This window comes from Chlorocebus sabaeus, chromosome 8 (genome assembly GCF_047675955.1).
Source record: "Chlorocebus sabaeus isolate Y175 chromosome 8, mChlSab1.0.hap1, whole genome shotgun sequence".
NCBI lineage: Eukaryota > Metazoa > Chordata > Mammalia > Primates > Cercopithecidae > Chlorocebus > Chlorocebus sabaeus.
The window spans coordinates 148,421,934-148,445,628 of NC_132911.1; the positions used below are offsets into that span (position 1 = coordinate 148,421,934).

Below are 23,695 nucleotides of genomic sequence, written 5' to 3' on the forward strand. Positions count from 1 at the left end.
AGAAAATGCCAGGGGTGAGGTTCAAGCTGAAGCCTGACAAAGGAAATAAGTTAGCAGTGGCAGACAGGAAGGCCTGGGCCTGGTTGTGTTGCACAAAAATATCAATCAAGTTCCTGATTTAAAGAATTTGGGCCAGGGCCAGGCGCGGTGTCTCACGCCTGTAATCCCAGCACTTTGGGAGGCCGAGGCCGGTGGATCACGAGGTCAGGAGATCGAGATCATCCTGGGTAATACAGTGAAACCCTGTCTCTACTAAAAACACAAAAAAATTAGCTGGGCATGGTGGCGGTGGCTTGTAATCCCAGCTGCTCGGGAGGCTGAGGCAGGAGAATGGCATGAACCCAGGAGGTGGAGCTTGCAGTGAGCTGAGATCGCGCCACTGCACTCCAGCCTGGGGGACAGAGTGAGACTCCGTCCCGCCCCCCAAAAAAAAAAAAATCTGGGTGGATGTGGTGGCTCACACCTGTAATCCCAGTTGGGGATTACAGACCTCCTCAAGCAGGAGGACTGCTTGAGGCCAGGAGTTCAAGACCAGCCAGGGCAACATAAGGAGACCCCATCTCTACAAAAGTAAATTTGTTTTTTTAAATTAGCTGGGTGCAGTGATGCACCTCTATGGTCCCAGCTATTCAGAAGACTGAGGTGTAAGGATTGCTTGAGCCTGGGAGGTCACAGCTGTGGTGAGCCATGATGGTGCCACTGTACTCCAGTATGGGCAACAGAATGAGACCCTGTCTAAAGAAAAAAAAAATTAAAGAATTTCACTGCTGAGTGCACTGGCTCACACCTGTAATTCCAGCATTTTGGGAGCCTGAGGCCAGGAGTTCGAGACTGCAGTGAGCTAGGGTCAAGCCACTGCTCTCCAGCCTGGGTGGCAGAGGGAAACTCTTGTCTCTTTTTTTTTTTTTTTAATCCCACCATGGCTAGAGCAAGAAGTATGAGGGGAGAGTGGGGCAAGATGGGGCAGGGTAAAGACACAAGAAGCACTGCAAAGAGGTTGAGAAATTTGGACTTTATGATAAAGACTTAAAAAAAAATAATGCTGAGCACTGGTAAGAATTAAAGCAACAATCAGCAGGGCGCAGTGGCTCACGCCTATAATCCCAGCACTTTGGGAGGCCGAGGTGGGCGGATCATGAGGTCAGGAGATTGAGACCATCCTGGCTAACACGGCGAAACCCTGTCTCTACTAAAAATACAAAAAAAAAAAAAAAAAAAAAAAAATTAGCCAGGCGTGGTGGCGGGCGCCTGTAGTTCCAGCTACTTGGGAGGCTGAGGCAGGAGAATGGCGTGAATCCGGGAGGTAGAGCTTGCAGTGAGCCGAGATCATGCCACTGCGCTCCAGCCTGCGTGACACAGCAAGACTCCGTCTCAAAAAAAAAAAAAAGAATTAAAGCAACAATCATGCCATGTACTGTTGGTGGGACTGTAAATAAATGACTTTTTTTTGAGATAGGCTCTTGCTCTGTTGCCCAGGCTGGAGTGCCATGGTGCAACCACGGTTCACTGCAGCCTTGACCTCCCAGGCTCAAGCAATCTTCCTGCCTCAGCCTCCCATGTAGCTGGGACTACAGGCACAAGCCACTGTGCCTGGCCAAAATACAACTTTTTTTAAAAGCTGACAATATGTAGCCAAAAAAATTGATATATCACACACCCTTTGTCCCCCAAACTGCTCCCCTAGGATTTATCCTAAGTGGACTGCCGTATGTACATGGTAATGAGTACAATGATGCTCACTGCATTTTGTAATTGTGGGGAAACAAGGAAGAACCTAAATTTCCAAAAATGGGGTTGTTTAAACCCAGTAAAGACTATTCACATAATGGAATACCATTCTACCACTATTATAATAGAAAGATATATAATTAAATGAAAAGCTTATATTACAAAGTGAAGAATCAGGTTCTAAAATTATATGCACAGTGGCCGGGCGCGGTGGCTCAAGCCTGTAATCCCAGCACTTTGGGAGGCCGAGACGGGCGGATCACGAGGTCAGGAGATCGAGACCATCCTGGCTAACACAGTGAAACCCCGTCTCTACTAAAAATACAAGAAAAAATTAGCCGGGCGTGGTGGCAGGCGCCTGTAGTCCCAGCTACTCGGGAGGCTGAGGCAGGAGAATGGCGTAAACCCGGGAGGCGGAGCTTGCAGTGAGCCGAGATCGCACCACTGCACTCCAGCCTGGGGCACAGAGCAAGACTCCGTCTCAAAAAAAAAAAAAAAAAAATTATATGCACAGCATAAACCAACTTTTATTGAACATATATATGTAAGATAGTTGCTATTTCTTCCTTAACTGTTTAGTACAAGTTGGTGAAGCCATCTGGGCTTGGCATTTTTTCGGAGGAAGGGTTTTAAATTATGAGTCAATTTATTTAGCACTTAAATAATTATGTATTAACCTTTTCTTGTGTCAGTTTTGATAAATTGTATTTTTTCTAGGATATTTATACATTTTATCTATTTGGCATAAATGTGCTCAAAATATCTCCCCCCAACCACCACCACCTTTTTTCTTTTTCTTTTTTTTTCTTTTTTTTTTTTTTTGAGACAGAGTTTCACTCTTGTTGCCCAGACTGGAGTGCAATGGCACAATCTCGGCTCACTGCAACCTCCGCCTCCTGGGTTCAAGTGATTCTCCTGCCTCAGCCTCCTGAGTAGCTGGGATTACAGATGCTCACCACCACGCTCGGCTAATTTTTTATAATTTTAGTAGAGACGGGGTTTCACCGTGTTGCCTAGGCTGGTTGCAAATTCCTGAGCTCAGGCAATCCACCCGCCTCGGCCTCCCAAAGTGCTGGGATTACAGGCGTGAGCCACCGTGCCTGGCCTCTTTTTTTAAAAGACAGGGGCTTGCTCGTTTCCAGGGTAGAGTACAGTGTTGTGACCATAGCTCACTGCAGCCTTGAACTCCTGGGATCAAGTGCTCTTCCCACTTCAGGCTCCCGGGTAGCTGGGACTACAGGTGTGCACCACCTGTAGTCTGGCTAATTCCTTATTTTTTTGTAGAGACAAGGTCTCACTATGTTGTCAGGCTTGTCTCCAACTCCTGACCTCAAGCAATCCTCCTGCTTCAGCCTCCCAAAGTGATGGGATTACAGGTGTAAGCCACTGCACCGGGCCCAAAATATCTTTTTATTATAGTCTGAAATATCTAGGTGGTGGCTCCTTTTTCATTTTGGTTATTTGTTCATTCTGTTTTATTATTTACATTTTATTATTACATTATTAGTTACATCCAAAAAACAGAAAGAGATGCTACATGCTCCAACAACGTATGTGAGGTTAATTCATCTTTGATACCAAAATTTGACAACAGTATGAGAAAACAAAACTGAAGGCCAATCTCATCCACAGTGATGGATGTAAAATCCCTAAACAAAATATTCAGAAGCTAAATCCTGTCATATATGTAACAAGGATAACACATCAACAAGTGGGTTTATTTCAAGAATGCAAAGTTAGGCTAGGTGTAGTGGCTAACACCTATAATCCCAGCACTTTGGGAGGCCCAGGAGGGCAGATCACTTGAGGCCAGGAGTTTGAGACCAACCTGGCCAACATGGTGAAACCCCATTTCTACCAAAAATACAAAAATTAGCTGGGCGTGATGATCCTCACCTGTAGTCCCAACTACTTGGGAGTCTGACACAGGAGAATTGTCTGAACCCAGTGTCAGGCCTCTGAGCCCAAGCTAAGCCATCATATCCCCTGTGACCTGCACGTATACATCCAGATGGCCTGAAGCAACTGAAGATCCACAGAAGTGAAAATAGCCTTAACTGATGACATTCCACCATTGTGATTTGTTTCTGCCCCACCCTAACTGATCAATGTACTTTGTAATCTCCCCCACCCTTAAGAAGGTTCTTTATAATTCTCCCCACCCTTGAGAATGTACTTTGTGAGATCCACCCCCTACCCCCAAAACCTTGCTCTTAACTTCACTGCCTATCCCAAAACCTATAAGAACCAATGATAATCCCACCACCCTTTGATGACTCCTTTTTCAGACTCAGCCCGCCTGCACCCAGGTGAAATAAACGGCCATGTTGCTCATACAAAGCCTGTTTGGTGATGTCTTCACACGGACATGTGAACACCCAGGAGGCAGAGGTTGCAGTGAGCTATCATGCCACTGCACACCAGCCTGGGCAACAGCGAGGCTCTGTCTCAAGAAAAAAAAAAAAAAAATGCAAAGTTAGTATAGTATTAGAAAATCAGGCCGGGCACAGTGGCTCACGTCTGTTATCCCAGCACTTTGGGAGGCACAGGTGGGCAGATCACTTGAGGCCAGAAGTTCAAGACCAGCCTGGCCAGCATGGCAAAACCCCTTCTCTACTAAAAAATATGTAAAAATGAGCCAGGCGTGGTGGTGCATGCCTGTGGTCCCAGCTACTTGGTAGGCTGAGGCAGGAGAATCACTTGAACCAGGAGGCGGAGGTTGCAGTGAGCCAAGATCGTGCCATTGTACTTCAGCCTGGGCGACACAGTGAGAGACTGTCTCAAAATAATAATAATAATAATAAAGACTACTAGAAAATAGCCGGGCATGGGCCGAGCGTGGTGACTCACACCTGTAATCCCAGCACTTTGGGAGGCCAAGGAGGGCGGATCACGATGTCAGGAGATCAAGACTATCCTGGCTAACACGGTGAAACCCTGTCTCTACTAAAAATACAAAAAGTTAGCTGGGCATGGTGGTGGCTCCTGTAGTCCCAACTACTTGGAAGGAAGGCTGAGGCAGGAGAATGGCGTGAACCCGGGAGGCAGAGCTTGCAGTGAGCTGAGATCACTCCACTGCACTCCAGCCTGGGCAACAGAGCAAGACTCCATCTCCAAAAAATAAAAATAAATAAAAATAAATAAAACTTAGCCGGGCATGGTGGTGCATACCTGTAGTCCCCCTTACTCAGGAGGCTGAGGTGGGAGGAAAACCTGAGCCCAGGAATTTGACATTATAGTCAGTTATGATTGTGCCACTGCACTCCAGTATGGGCAACAGAGTGAGACCCTGTCTCTAAAAAAAGCATTTTTTTAAGTGAAAGAACCCAAACATGAAAGACTGTATGCTGTAAAATTCCATTTATAAAAAGTTCGAAACCAAGCAAAACTCAGTGATTATGCCTGGGGCAGTAGTGCCTGGCAGGGACACCACTAGGCTTCTGTAGAGCTGATCATGCTTTGTTTCCTAATCTCTGCTGGTTCTATGGCTGCATCTGATTTGTGAACATTCAGTAAACAATATAATGTGTGTACATAGTCCCTAACAAGAGAGGCAGGCTGTCCTTTGAAGCTTTGAAGCCAGGCATTGCCTTCTCTCTAGCTATGAAAGTCCTAGATGGCATCTTCTTGCAATAGAAGGCTGTTTTATCTACACTGAAAATCTATTATTCAGTGTAGCCACCTTCATCCATCATCTTAGCTAGGTCTTCTGGACAACTTGACACAGCTCCATCAGCAGTGGCTGCTTCACCTTGTGCTTTTGTTATGGAGACTGTTTCCTTAACCCTCATGAACCAACCTCTGCTAGCTTCAAGGTTTTCTTCTGCAGCTTCCTTACCCCTCTCAGCTTTCACAGAATTGAAGAGAGTTCGGGCCTTGCTCTAGAGGTGACGCTTTGGCTTAAGGGAATGTGTCTGGTTTGATCTTCTATCCGGTCAGTTTCAGGGGGACTGAAACTGTCCCCATATCAGCAATAAGGCTGCTGTACTGTCTTGTCATTCCTATGTTCACCAGAATAGCACTCCCAATTTCCTTCAAGAACTTTTCTTTTTATTGTTATTATCTTTTTGAGACAGGGTCTCACTCTGTCACCCAGGCTGGAGTGCAGTGGTGTGATCATAGCTCACTGCAGCCTCAAACTCCTGGGCTCAAGCGATCCTCCCATCTCAGCCTCCTGAGAAGCTGGGACTACAGGCTTGAGCTACCATGCCTGAAGAAGTTTTGCTTTGCATTCACAATTTAGCTAACAGATGCAAAAGGCCTGGGTTTTGGCCTGTCTCAACTTTCACCACGCCTTCCTTACTAAGCTTGATCATTTCTAGCATTTGCAATAAAGTGAGAGGCGTGTGACTCTTCCTTCATTTGAACGCTTATAGGCCATTGCAGGGTTATTAATTGGCCTAGTTTCAATATTGCTGGGTGTCAGGGAATATGGAGGCCCTAGGAGAGGGAGGGAAGTAGGGAATGGCTGCTCAGTGGGTCAGGACACCCACCATTCATTGATTAAACTCATCAACTCATACAGGCAGAGTTCATGGTGCCTGAAACAATTACAGTAGCAACATTGAAGATCAAAGATCACAGAGCACCATAACGGATATAATAAAAAGGTTTGGAATACTGCAATGATTATCAAAATGTGACACAAAGACAGAAGTGAGTACGTGCTGTTGAAAGTGGCACTGACAAGACTTGCTCCACACAAGGTTGTCACAAAACTTCAATTTGTAAAAAATGTTGGCCGGTCGCAGTGGCCCGCACCTGTAATCCCAACACTCTGGGAGGCCCAGGGGGCGGATCACCTGAGGTCAGAAGTTGGAGACCATCCTGGCCAACATGGTAAAACCCTGTCCCTACTAAAAATACAAAACTAGCCACGCATGGTGGTGCGTGCCTGTAATCCCAGCAACTTGGGAGGCTGAGGCAGGAGAATCTGAACCTGGGAGGCGGAGGTTGCAGTGAGCTAAGATCGCGCCATTGCACTCCAGCCTGGGCGACAAGAGCGAGACTCCGTCTACGGGGGGGATAAAAAAGGCAGCAGTATCTACAAAGCACAACAAAATGAAGTGGAAGAAAATGAAGTGTGCCTGACCTATATTCATATTAAAATTTAAAAATACGAGTTCACTCCTAAAGCTCCTGGTTATAAAAGTCAAAAGAAAAATTGAGAAAAAAATGAAGAAAAGTTTTTATGTCGTTTTCTCTATGCGTAGTGCCCTTTTAGCAAGCATGTAAGATTCCTTTTAAATGCCAGGGTCCTCCCCGATGTCTCATATCAATGTAACAGGACGCTTAAGAACAGATCTCGGCCGGGCGCGGTGGCTCACGCCTGTAATCCCAGCACTTTGGGAGGCCGAGACGGGCGGATCACGAGGTCAGGAGATCGAGACCATCCTGGCTAACACGGTGAAACCCCGTCTCTGCTAAAAAATACAAAAAACTAGCCAGGCAAGGTGGCGGGCGCCTGTAGTCCCAGCTACACGGGAGGCTGAGGCAGGAGAATGGCGTGAACTCGGGAGGCGGAGCTTGCAGTGAGCTGAGATCGCGCCACTGCACTCCAGCCTGGGTGACAGAGCGAGACTCCGTCTCAAAAAAAAAAAAAAAAAAAAAAAGAATAGATCTCTTGGGCTGGGTGTGGTGGCTCGTACCTGTAATTCTGGCACTTTGGGAGGCTGAAATGAGAGGAACGCTTGAGCCCAGGAGGTAGAGGCTGCAGTGAGTTGAGACTGTACCTCTGCACTCCAGCCTGGGCAGCAGAGTGCGACCCTGTCTCTGAGAAACCAAAACCGAAACATCTCTTATCAGGCTATCAACAAGTGACATGTGTTTTTTGTGACTACTCAGATAAAAATGTTCCACTGTAACAGTTTCTCAACATTGCAGGCAGGGCTGGCGGTGTTCCCAGGAGGGGGTGCCCTCACCCACCACCTCGAGGCTGCTCGCTCACTGTGCAGCTATATGGCAGGCCCAGCGGTGCCTCTCCCTTCGTACATCACCAGAATCGGCTGAAAACTGCCAAAAGAGAACTCAGAAAACAAACAGGTAAATGGAGAGGCCATGCTTTATCCACCTGGCCTAAAGGACCCTCCAGGCGCGGAGCCCAGAGCACCAATCCCTGGACAAAGAGCAGCAAGGGTGGGCTCTGCTGCCTCCCAGAGGCCTCCCGGGTAAGACAGCCACGGAAAGCACAGCACGTGAGGCCGGGACGAGGCGTCCCAGGGGCAGGGCCCTGGCAAGGAATCCCCAACAAACATGACTGAAACTCAGCCTGGATTCAAAGTCCACATGGAGGCACTGCCAGAGACACCTGCCAGGCCAGGTCAGACACCGTAGTAGGGGAGGACCGGACCAGAGCCTGTGGCTCCTGGGGGCGCCCATCACTAACCTCCTTCTTGTACAACACACACTCAGAACTTCTAAAGCAGGGCACCTGTGCTCACCACTGCCCCTTCAAACGCGAACAAACAAAAACAGAATCATCTTTTCCTATCTGGCTGACAAGATCTTACTCAAGATCTCTTCATGCGAGGCCAGGCGCGGTGTCTCATGCCTGTAATTCCAGCACTTTGGGAGGCCGAGGCAGGCGGATCACCTGAGGTCGGGAGTTCGAGACCAGCCTGACCAACATGGAGAAACCCCATCTCTACTAAAAATACAAAATTAGCCGGGCGTGGTGGCTCATGCCTGGAATCCCAGCTACTCAGGAGGCTGAGGCAGGAGAATCGCTTGAACCTGGGAGGCGGTGGTTGTGGGGAGCCAAGATGGTGCCATTGCACTCCGGCCTGAGCAACAAGAGTAAAATTCCGTCTCAAAAAAAAAAAAAAAAATTCTCCTCACGCGATTCAGACACCCAGTGACGGTCGTGGCAACCGCCCCATGAGTGGAGACAGCAGCACCTCGGGCACCGTGTTGCATGGGATTAAGACTGAGGATGGACTCTCTTCCAACTGCCCCAACAGGACTTCAGTGCTTCCAGATCATGTCCGGAGCACCGACGAAACCCCATGACGTTAGGGTTCACTACACTGACATCATCCATGGGATGCCTGGGCCACGAGCTAAGGCCACTTTGCATCCTGGTCTAAGTCTGGCACGAACCACACACAGGAGCCTTGCTCCCCTGCAAGTTTAGAATATCCCAATCAACACTTTTAGTCAAAATGACCACAAACAGTGGCTCTCAGAACCATAGTTTCACAAAACTATGCAGTTCTGTCTTCCTCCAGCTACAAAAGTGTGTTTCCTCAATGGTGTACTGCATACTGATGGAACTTTCTGGGCAACAATAACATTATATATCTTGATAGAGGTTTGGTTTACACAAGTGTGTCTATTTGTTAAAACTCAGCAAATTCACACTTAAGATTTGTGCACTTCATTTATATAATTTTCACCTCAAAAGAAAAAACTGTAAACAAACACTGATCTCCAATCAATGACACATATGTATTTAAAGGAAGTGTTCTGTTAGTGCTGCTTCTTGGTTATTTTATGTATGTATGTATGCATTTTGAGACAGAGTCGTGCTCTGTCACCCAGGCTAGAGTGCAGTGGTGTGACTTCTGCTCACAGCAACCTCTGCCTCCCAGGTTCAAGCAACTCTCCCGCTTCAGCCTCCTGAGGAGCTGGGATTACAGGCGTGAGCCATCACGCCCTGCTGATTTTTGTATTTTCAGTAGAGACAGGGTTTCACCATGCTGGCCAGGCAGGTCTCAAACTCCTGACCTCAGGTGATCCACCCACCTTGCCTCCCAAAGTGTTGGGATTACAGGCATGAGTCACCACACCCAGCCCAATAATTTTATTTTAAAATTAAAAATAAAATTAAATTCAATAAAGGACATGTCCTGACAGCTGCATTTTTTTTTTTTTTTTTTTTTAGGCAGAATCTTTCTCCGTCACCCAGGCTGGAGTGCAATGATGCGATCTCAACTCACTGCAACCTCTGCCCCCCAGGTTCAAGTGATTCTCATGCCTCAGCCTCCTGAGTAGCTGGGACTATAGGCATGCACCACCACGCCTGGCTAATTTTTTAATTTTTTTGTAAAGACAGGGTTTACCATGTTGGCCAGGCTTGTGTCAAACTCCTGGCCTCAAGTGATCTGCCCACCTCAGCCTCCCAAAGTGTTGGGATTACAGGTGTGAGCCACTGTGCCCAGCCTTGCAATTTACTTCAAAAGCAAAAACAAAGTAGATGGTGGGTCTGGTAGAGGGATAGTGGCATGGTAAATGTTAACACAGAACCTCGGTGGCGGGTGTATGAGTCTTCACCATAAAGTTCTTCCAAATTTGGTGTATGTCTGAAATCTTCCGTAACACACTGGGGGAAAAGTGCTGTACATCAATTCTAGATAATCCAAAACCTATGCATGATTGACAAGTCATAGTAAAAAGATTAATTGGCCAATTACATTAGACTGAGCGTTAGAACCTATCAGACCTCAAACACAAAACACGGTAGGTAACTTAATACTGGCAGCAGCAATAATTCACTTGTATGTAATAAATTGTTGATAAAGGCCAGGCTGGGTGGCTCACACCTGTAATCCCAGCACTTTCGGAGGCTGAGGCGGGTGGATCATCTGAAGTCAGGAGTTCGAGAGCAGCCTGGCCAACATGGAGAAACCCTGTCTTTACTAATACAAAAATTAGCCGGGCGTGGTGGCATGTGCCTGTAGTCCCAGCTACATGGGAGGCTGAGGCAGGAGAATTGCTTGAACCCGGGAGGCAGAGGTTGTAATGAGCTAAGATCGTGCCCCTGCACTCCAGCCTGGGCGACAGAGCGAGACTCCATCTCAAAACAAAACAAAACAAAAATGTTGATAAAATATTACTTAAGTCAGGTGTGGTGGCTCATGCCTGTAATCCTAGCACTTTGAGAGGCTGAAGTGGGAGGATTGCTTGAGGCCAAAAGTTTGAGAACTGCCTGGGCAAGATGTTGAGACCCCACCTCTAAAATAGACCCAGTGCAGCAGGCCCGTTTCTGAGCTGCCTCCACATGCGTTATCCCCTTTGATATGAGCTCCGACTGCCATGAGGCCTCCGGCAGCCGCCTGACCTGAGTTCCCAACCCCTCCCTCTTAGTCCCTGCGGGTCAGAGGCCACCGCTCCAAGCACACCTGCACACAGCTGCTTGACTGGACATGAAACCTGGACTGACTGCGGAGCAGGAGCCCTCCTTGCACGTGTTTGCTCCAAACCCTGCAACCCCTCTTCTCCACCTGGGCTTCCACCCACACCCTGGAACCCAGGAGAGGCAGATGCCCCAGATCCTCGCCCTCCATCCTCTCTCCTCACGCTGACCTCCATGTGGCCTTCAGGCGTGCCATGTACACCCCCAAGACCTATAAGTAAGAAAATCCTTATTTTCCATCTTGTGTCTGATCACTGAAGAGGTTTTCTCAAGAGAAACGAAAAAAGAATAAAAGAAAAAACCCTGGAACAGCTGTCACAGTGGCTGGGATGGAGCGCAAGATGCCTTTCCGCTGCGCCTGGCTGACTAAAATCACTGCCAGTGGGGATGACTACATCTGGGAACAGAGATGCCGCTGGGGCCGGTCCCACAGCCGGCAGAATTTTAGGCTGTACGTGCCAGATGCCTAAACTGTGCACCCTAAATGGCTGTTGGGCAGGTAAGGGTGGCTCTGTGTTTCCGAAATCCTGATCGAGGAGGCACCCACTCAGACCACGGTCCCTCTGTTGGGACCTTCCCATGCCACACCTGCCTGGTGTTTTCCTTTGTCCCAGTGCTGAGCTGAGGGGAGCTCCTGGCTGTATAGACACCTCCCATGGCATTCACAGGTATCCAGGTCTACTGCAGACCCAGACCATGGGCGATCCCTGCAGGGCTGGCGCTGGCCATGACCCCTTGCAAATATCCATGCTTTGTCCCTGTGCCTGTCGGCCCTGTCCCCCAACTCCAGGGGGTTTCACGGGTCTAATCTCTGGCATGGACTGGTGGGCAAAAGCAAATGGCCTGAGCACCCAGTCCCTGCCCCACCGTACGCTGGAGGCCGCCATCCAGCTCTTAGATGAGTGCAAGGCTCACAGCAACAGCATGGGCTGTACTTGGTGCCGCTGGTCCTGTGGTCCTGAGGCCTGGGGCTGACCCTGACACCAGAAAATGATGGCGCTGGTGGGTGCTGACCCTGGTCCCACAGAGACTGCTGGGACACCCTGGAGAGGGAGGTGCTGCCTGCGAGGTAGGGACACACAGAGGTCACCCTCAGATTCTTCTGGCAATAATCTAAAAAATGTAAAAATCACAGGGGACGGGAAAATTAGAACTGGAGACCAAAATTCCTCTATGGTAGAAAATTCAAATTTGCCTTAAGGGATTTTGCAGGCCGGGCGCAGTGGCTCACGCCTGTAATCCCAACACTCTGGGAAGCCAAGGTGGGTGGATCACCTGGGGTCAAGAGTTCGAGACCAGCCTGACCAACATGGAGAAACCTCCTCTCTACTAAAAATACAAAAATTAGCTGGGTGTGGTGGTGGGTGCCTGTAATTCCAGCTACTCAGGAGGCTGAGGTGGGAGAATCATTTGAACCAGGGAGGCGGAGCTTGCAGTGAGCTGAGATTGCACCACTGCACTCCAGCCTGGGGACAGAGCGAGACTCTGTTTCAAAAAAAAAAAAAAAAAAAAAGAGAAAGAGAGATTTTACACTGGCCAGGCACGGTGGCTCATGCCTGTAATCCCAGCACTTTGGGAGGCCGAGGAGGGTGGATCATCTGAGGTCAGGAGTTTGAGACCATCCTGGGCAACATGGTAAAACCCCATCTCTACTGAAAATACAAAAATTAGCTGGCCGGTAGTGGAGTGCGCCTGTAATCCCAGCTACTTGGGAGGCTGAGGTGGGAGAATTGCTTGAACCCGGGAGGCAGAGGTTGCAGTGAGCTGAGATCGCATCATTGCACTGCAGCGTGGGTGACAGAGTAAGACTCCGTCTCAAAAAAAAAAAAAAAAGATTTTGCACTGACAGAGTGAAAAGGGGGCTGACTCAGGGCATTTAGCACCGGGTCAGAGTTAGTGCTCACTCCCACAGAAATGTGTGCTAAATTCCTCCAGGACACTAGCCCAGATCCCCCACATCTGTCCCTCAATGTGGCCAATCCCATGCCCACGAATCAGAAAAACCACTGATGAGGAAGGCTCACCGGGTGGGGACAACGGGCACACTCGGAGGCTCCCTGCTGTGGATACTCAAGGCAAGGCCCGGACTCAACCACCCACCAGTGACAACAGCCAGAGTTCACTGTGGAGGGGCCCTGGAGACCACACCCACCTCCTGCTGAGTGACAGCAGACAGCGCGAGGGGTCTGTTGTCTCTTTGAATGTCACTGCTGGGGGACCCTGGGGCTGTCTCCAGTCCTGAAGAGGCTCCCCTCAGTCACATGGCAGCTCTGGACAAGACACGTGCAAAGGCGAGACACGGGCAGCTGCTCCCTGGTGTTCAGCAGTCGCCTGCTGAGGGCCCCCAGCCTGACTTCGACTGACCCTGGCCCCCCACAGTGGGACCCAGGCCTCACCATTATTTTCCCTGAGCACCTGGAAACTTCCCCAAATCCCAGGACTAAGAACCAGACCCTCATGGGCCCCCAAGATGGGTGGCTGTGCCCGATGCCCTCATCATGGGGCAGCCAGAAAATAAGCACCTGGGCTCATGTGGCCATATTTCTGAAGGCTGAGGACCCTCGACAGCCTGTTCTCACGGAACTAATACCCTCCCTCCTTTCCCAACTTGAGAGAATGGCAGCCTCCTCATCCCGTAGCCTGGGGACTTGGTGGTCCTCCAGGGGCTGTCCCACTCTGAGGGGACAATTGCCTTTTACTACTCTATTAATTGGGGCAAGAAAAACTTTCAGTACTTTATAAGGGGACCCAAGTCACAGTAGTTTCTGAGGAGCCTACAAAATGTAAAAAGGGAAAGCTTTTAAAATAAAGGGAATCACGAACAAACCCTCGAGAGTTCACCTTCATTTTATTTTACTTATTTATTTTATTTTATTTTAATTTTATTTTATTTTATTTTATTTTATTTATTTTTGAGACAGAGTTTCACTCTTGTTGCCCCAGGCTGGAGTGCAATGGCACAATCTCAGCTCACCGCAACTTCTACCTCTCGGGTTCAAGTGATTCTCCTGCCTCAGCCTCCCAAGTAGCTAGGATTACAGGTGCGCACCACCATGGCCAGCTAATTTTTGTATTTTTAGTAGAGATAGGGTTTCTCCATGTTGGTCAGGCTGGTCTGGAACTCCCGACCTCAGATGATCCATCCGCCTCGGCCTCCCAAAGTGCTGGGATTACAGACGTGAGCCACCGTGCCCAACCTATTTTATTATTATTATTTTTTGAGACAGTTTTTTTTGTTGTTGTTGTTCTTGTTGCACAGGTTGAAGTGCAGTGGCGCAATCTCGGCTCACTGCAACCTCCAGCTCCCAGGTTCAAGCGATTCTCCTGCCTCAGCCTCCCAAGTAGCTGGGATTACAGGCGCCCGCCACCATGTGTGGCTAACTTTTTTGTATTTTTAGTAGAGATGGGGTTTCACCATGTTGGCCAGACTGGTCTTGAATTTCTGACCTCAGGTAATCCACCTACCTCAGCCTCCCAAAGTGCTGGGATTACAGGTGTGAGCCGCCGCACCCAGCCTATTTTATTTTGTTTAAGACAGTCTTGCTCTGTTGCCCAGGCTGGGGTACAGTGGCATGATCTTGGTTCACGGGAGCCTTGACTTTCCAGGCTCAAGCAATCCTCCCACTTCAGCCTCCCGAGTAGCTAGGATTACAGGTACCCACAGCCACACCCGGCTAATTTTTGTATTTTTAGTAGAGACGGGGTTTTACCATGTTGGCCGGGCTGGTCTCGAACTCCTGGTCTCAAGTGATCTGCCTGCTTTGGCCTCTTAAAGTGCTAGGATTACAGGCATGAGCCACCGCGCCTGGCCCCTCACGACCCTTTAGATGCCTCCACTGGCACTACTTTTATTAAACATCTGCCACCCACCGGCTCTCTCTTCTTCCATCACGGGAGTGGGTGCCCTCATGCTCCTGGAACAAACCTAAGTCACCGGCCCTTCTGGTTGCAGCTGCCCACTGGGAACCTGTCCACTTGCCACGTCCAGTAAAGATGGTGCACACCCCTCAATATCCCTTGAAACAAGGTGTGCTGGCCTGTGCCCAGTCATTAAAAACATGCTAAAGGCTAAGGTTACAAAACCACTCTCTCTCCCTTTAACAGCACAGTCTAGCCTGTACCCTAAATTAGTTCCAAAGAGTGGCGCTCACTTATTAATTACTGAAACTTACATGCCCAGGTTTCTCCAACAAAGGCCCCTCTAACTAAGATAACAAATTATTGAAGATATTCCAATGGTCCCAGGTGTACACTTTGTGGTCCTTGGTTTGGCCAATATATTTTATTCTATACCTATTACTGAGGAGTCTCAACCACAATTTGCCTTCATTTTCAAAGGAACACAATATCCCTTTACTCAGCTTCCAGTGAGGTCCCCAATAGCCCAGTCAGTGCCCCAAACCTCTGCAGACAAGACCTGGATGAGGCATCTCTTCCACACTGTCATTTACGGCATTGTATCGATGACCTCCTGTTAAAAGATTCCTTCTGAATAAGCTGTTCACATTCACACACCATCATGACCCAGCTGAAAAATAACGGTGATGGCCGGGTGCGATGGCCACGCCTGTAATCCCAGCACTTTGGGAGGCCAAGGTGGACAGATCATGAGGTCAGGAGACCAAGACCATCCTGGCAAACACGGTGAAACTTTGTGTCTACCTAGAAAAAAAAAAATACGAAAAATTAGCCGGGCGTGGTGGTGGGCACCTGTAGTCCCAGCGACTCAGGAGGCTGAGGCAGGAGAATGGTGTGAACCCGGGAGGCTGAGTTTACAGTGAGCAGAGATTGCACCACTGCACTCCAACCTGGGCGACAGAGCAAGATTCTGTCTCAAAAATAAATAAATAAATAAAAATAATGGTTATGAGGCCAGGCGTGGTGGCTCATGCCTGTAATCCCAGCACTTTAGGAGGCCGAGGCAGGCGGATAACAAGGTTGGGAGATCGAGACCATCCTGGCTAACACGGTGAAACCCCGTCTCTACTAAAAATACAAAAAATGAGCCGGGCGTGGTGGCGGGCGCCTGTAGTCCCAGCTACTTGGGAGGCTGAGGCAGGAGAATGGCGTGAACCCAGGAGGCGGAGCTTGAAGTGAGCCAAGATCACACCACTGCACCCCAGCCTGGGCGACACAGTGAGACTCCGTCTCAAAAAAAAAAAAAAAAAAAAAAAAAAAGGGTTATGGTATCACCCCACATAAAATACAGGGGCCAGTGCCTTCAGTAAAATTCTTGGGCACTGTCTGGTCAGGGTGCAGCAGATCCTATTAACTGTTAAACATAAACTACTGACACTGATACCACCCACAAGTCTTCCACAGACACATCGATTTGGATTCTTCGTGTTTTGGAGACAAGAGTTTCCATATCTTACTCTAATACCCAGACCCTTTTATGCTATAACCTGTAAAGCAACCACCTCTCAGTGGGGAGGCCCCACAGCCCTCGCCAGGCCTGGCAGGCAGCCCAGCACACCATGCCACCATGCCTCCAGGTCCCACTCTTGCGTGGAAGCTCTGGCGACACCCACTCTGCCTCATGGAGTCTGTGGAGAAAACATGGTCCACCTGGTTGCCCATAGGGTTCTGAACTAAATGAGCCCCAAAGAGCAGCTCAATATGCCCCCTAGAAAGGCAAATGCTATCTGCCTATTGGGCGCAATTAGAAACTGAGGGTCCCACAATGAGTGGAAGCAGCACCCCTGTGGACTCCGAACCCACCACGCGACAGCTCAGGACACCTCCCACCCAGCACAGGCAGGTGTCACCTTGCTGCATGGAAATGGCACCTGCAGGACCAGGCTGACCTGACACAAAGGGTCTTCCCAAACTCCAGGAGGGTGTGTGGCTTTACTCATACCCGGCCCCTTGCTCATGGTGTTGGAGGACCTGGTCGAGTCAGTCGAATTGGCAGCCTTGTGATGCAACATGCCTGCAAGTCCAAACTGCCTTCTGCCCATAGATTTAGACTCAGTCAAGCAAGTGGAAACAGGACGGTTCTCTCGTTCAAAGCAACCTCGGGGGGCACCTGTTTGTGGAAACAGGACGGTTCTCTCATTCAAAGCAACCTCAGGGGACACCTGTTTGTGGAAACAGGACGGTTCTCTTGTGCAGGGCAACCTCGTGGGGGCACCTGTTTGGGAAGAAGTTGCCTCCTAGGGCTTCCTCACCTTAGTCTGCAAGGGATCACCATAAATGCAGGGTGATACTTGAAACAGCGCCAGAGATGCGCAGACCAGCCCTCCCAGGGAACTACAAGGCCTTCCTGACAGTGGTGGCCAACTGGGAGCACATCATCCATCCACCTGGATGGCCCCCATCTCAAGGGGGATGACATCACTCCAACTTCAACACTGAGAACACAGACCCTCCCCGCTGCAGACTCCCGTCATGACTCCACCCCTCAAACTAGGATCACAAATCACAACTCCACCCCCCAACAAACTAGGATCAAAAGGGTTGCCTCTGCCCCAACTATGGACTCACAACTAGACTCCAACCTACAGAGCTCTCTACAAAATATAGAGCCCAGGGATGCTAGGAATCTTATTTTGCTGAAATAGCCTATGCTTGACATATAAACTAAATGGAAACAAAAATGCCCAAAGTGCCGGAATTATAGGCGTGACCACGGCACCCGGAAACCTCATGTGTTTTGATGCTGTAATCCCAGCACTTTGGGAGGCCAAGGCAGGTGGACTGCTTGAGCCCAGGAGTTCAAGACCAGCCTGATCAATATGGTGAAACCTTGTCCCTACTAAAAATACAAACATTATCTGGGTGTGCTGGAGTGCACCTGTAGTCCCGCTCAGGAGGCTGAGGTGGGAGGACCACTTGAACCAGGGAGGGTAAGGTTGCAGCGAGCCAAGTTCACGCCACTGCACTCCACCCTTGGTGACACAGCGAGGCTGTTTCAAAAAAACAAAAAGAATTTCATTATCTGGTCCCAGTGGGAACAAAGTTTAGCTCTGAATCTTCTCATGTCTTCAAGAAACCATAAAAAATAACAACAGAAAAATACAAACAAGCAAAATGAATTTTTTTTTTTTTTTAACTGCATTTTCAGGCTGGGCGTGGTGGCTCATGCCTGTAATCCCAGCACTTTGGGAGGCTGAGGCGGGTGTATCACCTGAGGTAGGGAGTTCAAGACCATCCTGGCCAACATGGTGAAACCCCGTCTCTACTAAAAACAGAATTAGGAGGGTGTGGTGGCGGGCGGCTATAGTCCCAGCTACTTGGGAGGCTGAGGCAGGAGAATCACTTGAACCTGGGAGGCAGAAGTTGTACTGAGCCAAGATGGCACCACTGCACTCCAGCCTGGGCAACAGAACAAGACTAAATATCAAAAAAGTAAAAATAGGCTGGCATGGTGGCTCACACCTGTAATCCCAGCACCTTGGGAGGCCAAGGCGGGCAGATTGCCTGAGCTCAGGAGTTCGAGACCAGCCTGACCAACATGGTGAAACCCCGTCTCTTCTAAAAATACAAAATTATCTGGGCATGGTGGTGATCGCCTGCAGTCCCAGCTACTCAGGAGGCTGAGGCAGGAGAATCACGTGAACCCGGGAGGTGGAGGCTGTGACAAGCCAAGATGGCGCCATGGCACTCCAGCCTGGGCAAGAAGAGCAAAACTCCGTCTCAAACAAACAAAAACAGCAAAAAACAGAAACAAAAACTAAATAAATAAAAATAATGAAAAAAAAAAAAAAAAAAAAGGACAACAGGAGGCCCTGGAGGCTGAGTTCCTCAGAAGTGCTGCCAAATGCAATGCCAAAAGGGAACAGTCCCAGTAGCCGGAAGGGGCCACAGAAAAGCAGCACTACAAACGCAGATGGGCCCAAGATGGATCTCTAAAGTGTCCAAAAAGAGCTGGCCCAACCCAGGAAAGAGTATCTGTGAGCGGGGCCAGTACTGACGATGGCAGAGCCCTGGGACAAGTCAACACACAAGCCTCAGAAAGCTCGGTGCCCAGGCCACAGTGGTGACAGCTCGTGGATAATGCCAGCAAAATGTAACTTGTGAAGGTACATGCTGGTGACCAGCTGCACAGAGGTACACACACACTCATACGCACACACATACTCACATGTGTAAACACGTACATACACACAGACGCAGATACACAAATACCCATACGTACAGAATCCACAGTCTCTACCCCAAATTTAACAAACACATAAACAACCAAGAAAATAGAGCACTTTTTTGTGAGAAAAGGAAATCAACCATCTGACCCTGAAATGAGTCAGATGTTGAAACTAACAGACAAGGATTTAAAAACAGGAATTATAATTATCCTCAGTGAAGTAAAACAAAACAGGAAAATCTCAGGGAGTCAAAAGTCTCAGCAGAGACACAGAAATAATAAAAAATAAAATGGTCATTCTGGAACTGAAAAACAGAATTTCTGAAATAAAGCATTACTTGACGGACTAACAGCTGAATGGGCACAATAAAGGAGAGTAAGTGAACTTTAATCGAGATGAACAGAAATTATCGGAAGAATACAGATAAAAATATTTTTAAAATAATAAACAGCCTTACAAACCTGTTACATAATTCAAATGGTCACTTATAATTGGTATCTAAGGAGACCAGAGAGGGAATGGTACAGAAAGAAATGTGAAGAAATAATGGTCAAAAGTTGCCCAAATTTGATGAAAGACAGAAATCTACAGGATCAAGATGCTGTATGAACACCTAGTAGAGGAAAACCCAAGAGGCCAGTGCTGCAGCCCATCAGAGTCTACCTGCTGGGAACCGAACCGACAGGCAGCTTGCCTCGAAAGCAGGAGAGTGACCCACGACACACCACCAGCCAGGGATCCCGTGGTGACTCCTCATCGAAAGCCAAGGAGGCCAGAAAAGAGTAAAATAGCAGCTTTAAAGTGCTGAATGGGAAAAGGAAAAAAAGAAAAAAAAAGCAAAATAAAGGTACTTTCATACACGAGAAAACTAAGAACTGGGGCAGCAGACTCGCACCATGAGAAATGCAAAGGTCTTTAGGCTGAAGGGAAATGATGCCAGCTAGAAGAAACTCAGATCGTCAGAAAGGGATGAAGAGCACTAGAGATGGAAAATCTGGGGAAACACGAGATTGTTTGAAAATACTTTTATTTTTAGAGCATTTCACAGCAATATTAAGCAGAAAACACAGTTCCTACATACACCCCGCCCCACACACACCTCCCCCACTACTTACCTCCCGCAACACAGCATCACAATGAATGAACCCACACTGACACATCATTACTATCTAAACTCTCAGTTTAGGGCTCACTCTTGGAGCTGCGTGATCTATGGGTTTTGCATCTACCTCTGTAGTACTATAGACTAGTGTCACTGCCCTGAAAATCCTCTGGCTCCACCCTGCTTCTCTGCTCCTTGGCAGTGCTGACCTTTTTGCTCTCTCTAGTTTTGCCTCATCCAGAATGTCATATAGTTGGAATCATACAGTATAGGTGTCCGTTGGTAAACAAAGGGGATTGGGCCCGAGACCCCCCCACGTATATCCAAATCCACGCATACTCAAGTTCCATAGCTGGCCTTTCAGAATCCACTTACAGAAAGTCAGCCCTCTGAACATGTGGGTTTCACATGTGTTTGGTTGAAAAAATCCACATATAAGTGGACCTGGGAAATTCAAACCCATGTTGTTCAAAGGCCAACTGTATAACCTTTTCAGACTAACTGCCTTCACTTGGTAATGTGCATTTAAGGTTCCTCTGTCTTTTCATAGCTTGGTGGCTCATTTATTTTTATTTATATTTTATTTATTTTATTATTGAGATTGAGTTTCACTTTTTCGCGCAGGCTGGAGTGCAGCAGCGCCATCTCGGCTCACTGCAACCTCCGCCTCCCGGGTTCAAGCGATTCTCCTGCCTCAGCCTCCTTAGTAGCTAGGATTACAGGTGCATGCCACCAAACCCAGCTAATTTTTGTGGGGTTTCACCATATTGGCCAGGCTGGTCTTGAACTCCTGACCTCAAGTGACCCACCCACCTCGGCCTCTCAAAGTACTGGGATTACAGGAATGAGGCACTGTGTCCGGTCAATCATTTCTTTTTATCCCTGAATATGAGTCCATTCTCTGCATCTGCCACTGGTTTATTTACCCGCTCATCTACTGAAGAACATCTCGGTTGCTTCCGAGTTTTGGTAATTATGAAATTATGAATAAGGCTGCCATAAATATCTGTGTGCAGGATTTTGTGTGGCCATAAATTTTCAATTCATCTGGGTAAATACAAAGGGACAAAATTGCTGGATCACATGGTAAAGGTATGTTTAGTTTTGTAAGACTGTCGAACTGTCTTCCAGAGTGGCCACCGTTTTGATCCCCCACCTGCAATGAATGGGAGTTCCTGTTCCACATCCTGGCCAGCACTGGGGGTTATCAGTGATGTGGATTTTGGCCATTCTAGTAGGTGTGCAGTGGAATCTCATTGTTTTAATTTGCAATTCCTTAGAGACATATGACACTGATCTCACAATGCCCGCCTGTCATCTGGGTATCTCCTTCCATCCGGAGTCTATTCAGGCCTTTCACCCATGTTTTAAATTGGGCTGTTCGTTTTCTTGAGTTTTTTTGCATATTTTGGATAATGGTAGTTTATATGTGCCTTTTACAAATATCTTCTCCCAATCTATGGACTGTTTCTCATTCTCTTGACATTGTCTTTTTTTTTTTTTTGAGATGGAGTCTGACTCTATCGCCCAGGCTGGAGTGCAGTGGCTCAATCTCGGCTCACTGCAACCTCTGCCTCCCAGCTTCTAGCGATTCTCCTGCCTCAGCCTCTGGAGTAGCTAGAATTACAGGTACCTGCCACCACACCCAGCTGGTTTTTGTATTTTTAGTAGAGATCCCAAAGTTGATGTTGTCTTTTACAGAGCAGAATTTTTTAATTTTAATGAAGTCCAGCTTGTCAATTATTTTTTCCATGGATTGTGCCTTTGGTGTTGCACCTAAAAACTCATTGTCAAACCAAGGTCATCTCTTTTTCGCCTATATTATCATCTAGAAGTTTCATAGTTTTGTGGTTTACATTTAGATGATCCCTTTTTCTATGGAATGAAATGTGTCCTGCTCACCCCAAATTCACAAGTTGAAGCTTCAATGTGATGACGTTTGGAGACGGGGCATTTGAGAGATCATTTGAGTTAGATGAGGTCATGAGGGTCGTCATAGCAGAATTAGTGCTCTTAGAAGAACTTGCCCTAGGCCGGGCGCGGTGGCTCAAGCCTGTAATCCCAGCACTTTGGGAGGCCGAGACGGGCGGATCACGAGGTCAGGAGATCGAGACCATCCTGGCTAACACGGTGAAACCCCGTCTCTACTAAAAAATACAAAAAAACTAGCCGGGCGTGGTGGCGGCGCCTGTAGTCCCAGCTACTCGGGAGGCTGAGGCAGGAGAATGGCGTAAACCCGGGAGGCGGAGCTTGCAGTGAGCTGAGATCCGGCCACTGCACTCCAGCCTGGGCGACAGAGCCAGACTCCGTCTCAAAAAAAAAAAAAAAAAAAGAAGAACTTGCCCTTTCTCTCTCTGCCATGTGAGGACACAGTGAGAAGGCAGTCATCTGTAACCTAGAAAGAGAGATCCCTCACCAGAAACTAACCATGCTAACACACTGATCTTGGACGTGTAGCCTCCAGAACTGTAAGAAAATAAGGCTGGGCATGGTGGCTCACGTCTGTAATCCCAGCACTTTGGGAAGCCGAGGTGGGCAGATCACCTGAGGTCAGGAGTTCAAGACCAGCATGGCCAACATAGCAAAACCCCATCTCTACTAAAAGTACAAAACCAGCTGGGCATGGTGGCGGGTGCCTGTAATCCCAGCTACTCGGGAGGCTCAGGCAGGATAATCACTTGAACCCGGGAGCTGGAGGTTGCAGTGAGCTGAGATCATGCCACCGCACTCTGACCTGGGTGACCAAAGCCTCCATATGGAGGGGGACGGGGAGGGGGAGGGGAAGGGGAGTGGAGGAAAGTTAGTGTTTTAAGCACCCAGCTTGTGGTATTGAGTCCGAGCAGAATAAGACACATTTTAAGTTAATTTTTGCGAAGGGTGTCTAGATTCTCTTTTTTTGGCATGTGGATGTTCAGTTGTTTCAGCATCATTTGTTGAAAAGATTATCCTTTCTACATTGAGGTGTGTTTGTTCCCTTGTCAAAGCTCAGTTGCATATGTTTATGCAGGTTTATATCTGGGCTCTCTGCTCTGTTTCACTGATCTACTTTTTCTGTTTTTTGACCAATATCGCACTGTCTTTATCACTGTGGCTTTACAGTCAAAGTACTGAAATTGGGTAGCATGGGTCTTTCGACTTTGCTCTTCTCCTTCAATATTGAGTTGACTATTCTGGGTCTTTTACCTCTCCTTATAAACATCAGAATCAGTTTGCTAATATCCACAAAATAACCTGCTGAGTTTTTTTGGTTTTTTTTTAGAGACATGGTCTTGCTGTGTCAGCCAGGCTGGAATACAGTGGTATGATCATAACTTACTGAAACCTCAAACACCTAGGCTCAAGCAGTCCTCCCACCTCAGCCTCCCAAAGAGCTGGGAATATAGGCACATGCCACCAGGCCTAGCTAACAAAAAAAATTTTTTGTAGATATGGCGTCTCGCTACGTTACCTAGGCTGCTCTTAAACTCCTGGGCTCAAGCGATCCTCCTGCCTTGGCCTCCCAAAGTGCTGGATTATAGTTATAAACCACAACCAGCCCCTGAGATTGTGATTGAGAGTGTGTTGAATACATAAATCAAGCTGAGAAGGACTGACATCGTGATAATACTGAGTTTTCCTATCCATGAACATAGAATATCTCATTTA

General features: G+C 48.1%; 2 protein-coding genes and 1 long non-coding RNA gene across 11 annotated transcripts in view; 2 read left to right on the forward strand and 1 right to left on the reverse strand.

Annotated features, from left to right (window-relative positions):
- Positions 1–8,591, forward strand: part of LOC140712260 (uncharacterized) — a 34,487-nt gene extending 25,896 nt beyond the window's left edge. Inside the window, exon 2 of the long non-coding RNA XR_012093803.1 lies at positions 7,612–8,591. This is a non-coding gene — a long non-coding RNA (uncharacterized lncRNA). The remainder of the gene's footprint in view (positions 1–7,611) is intronic.
- The window catches only part of ZNF7 (zinc finger protein 7), a 322,126-nt gene that overhangs the window by 195,507 nt on the left and 102,924 nt on the right, over positions 1–23,695 (forward strand). The gene's annotated exons all lie outside the window — the stretch shown is intronic.
- ZNF251 (zinc finger protein 251) overlaps positions 1–23,695 on the reverse strand; it is a 38,020-nt gene that overhangs the window by 3,272 nt on the left and 11,053 nt on the right. For 4 of the 8 annotated variants that reach the window (XM_008001984.3, XM_008001983.3, XM_008001981.3 and 1 more), the window contains one exon: positions 16,722–16,889. The exons of 3 other annotated variants lie outside the window; for them this stretch is intronic. In XM_008001984.3, the coding sequence (XP_008000175.1) occupies positions 16,722–16,889 (168 nt within the window). One more of the 8 variants, XM_008001989.3, reaches the window with a different exon arrangement.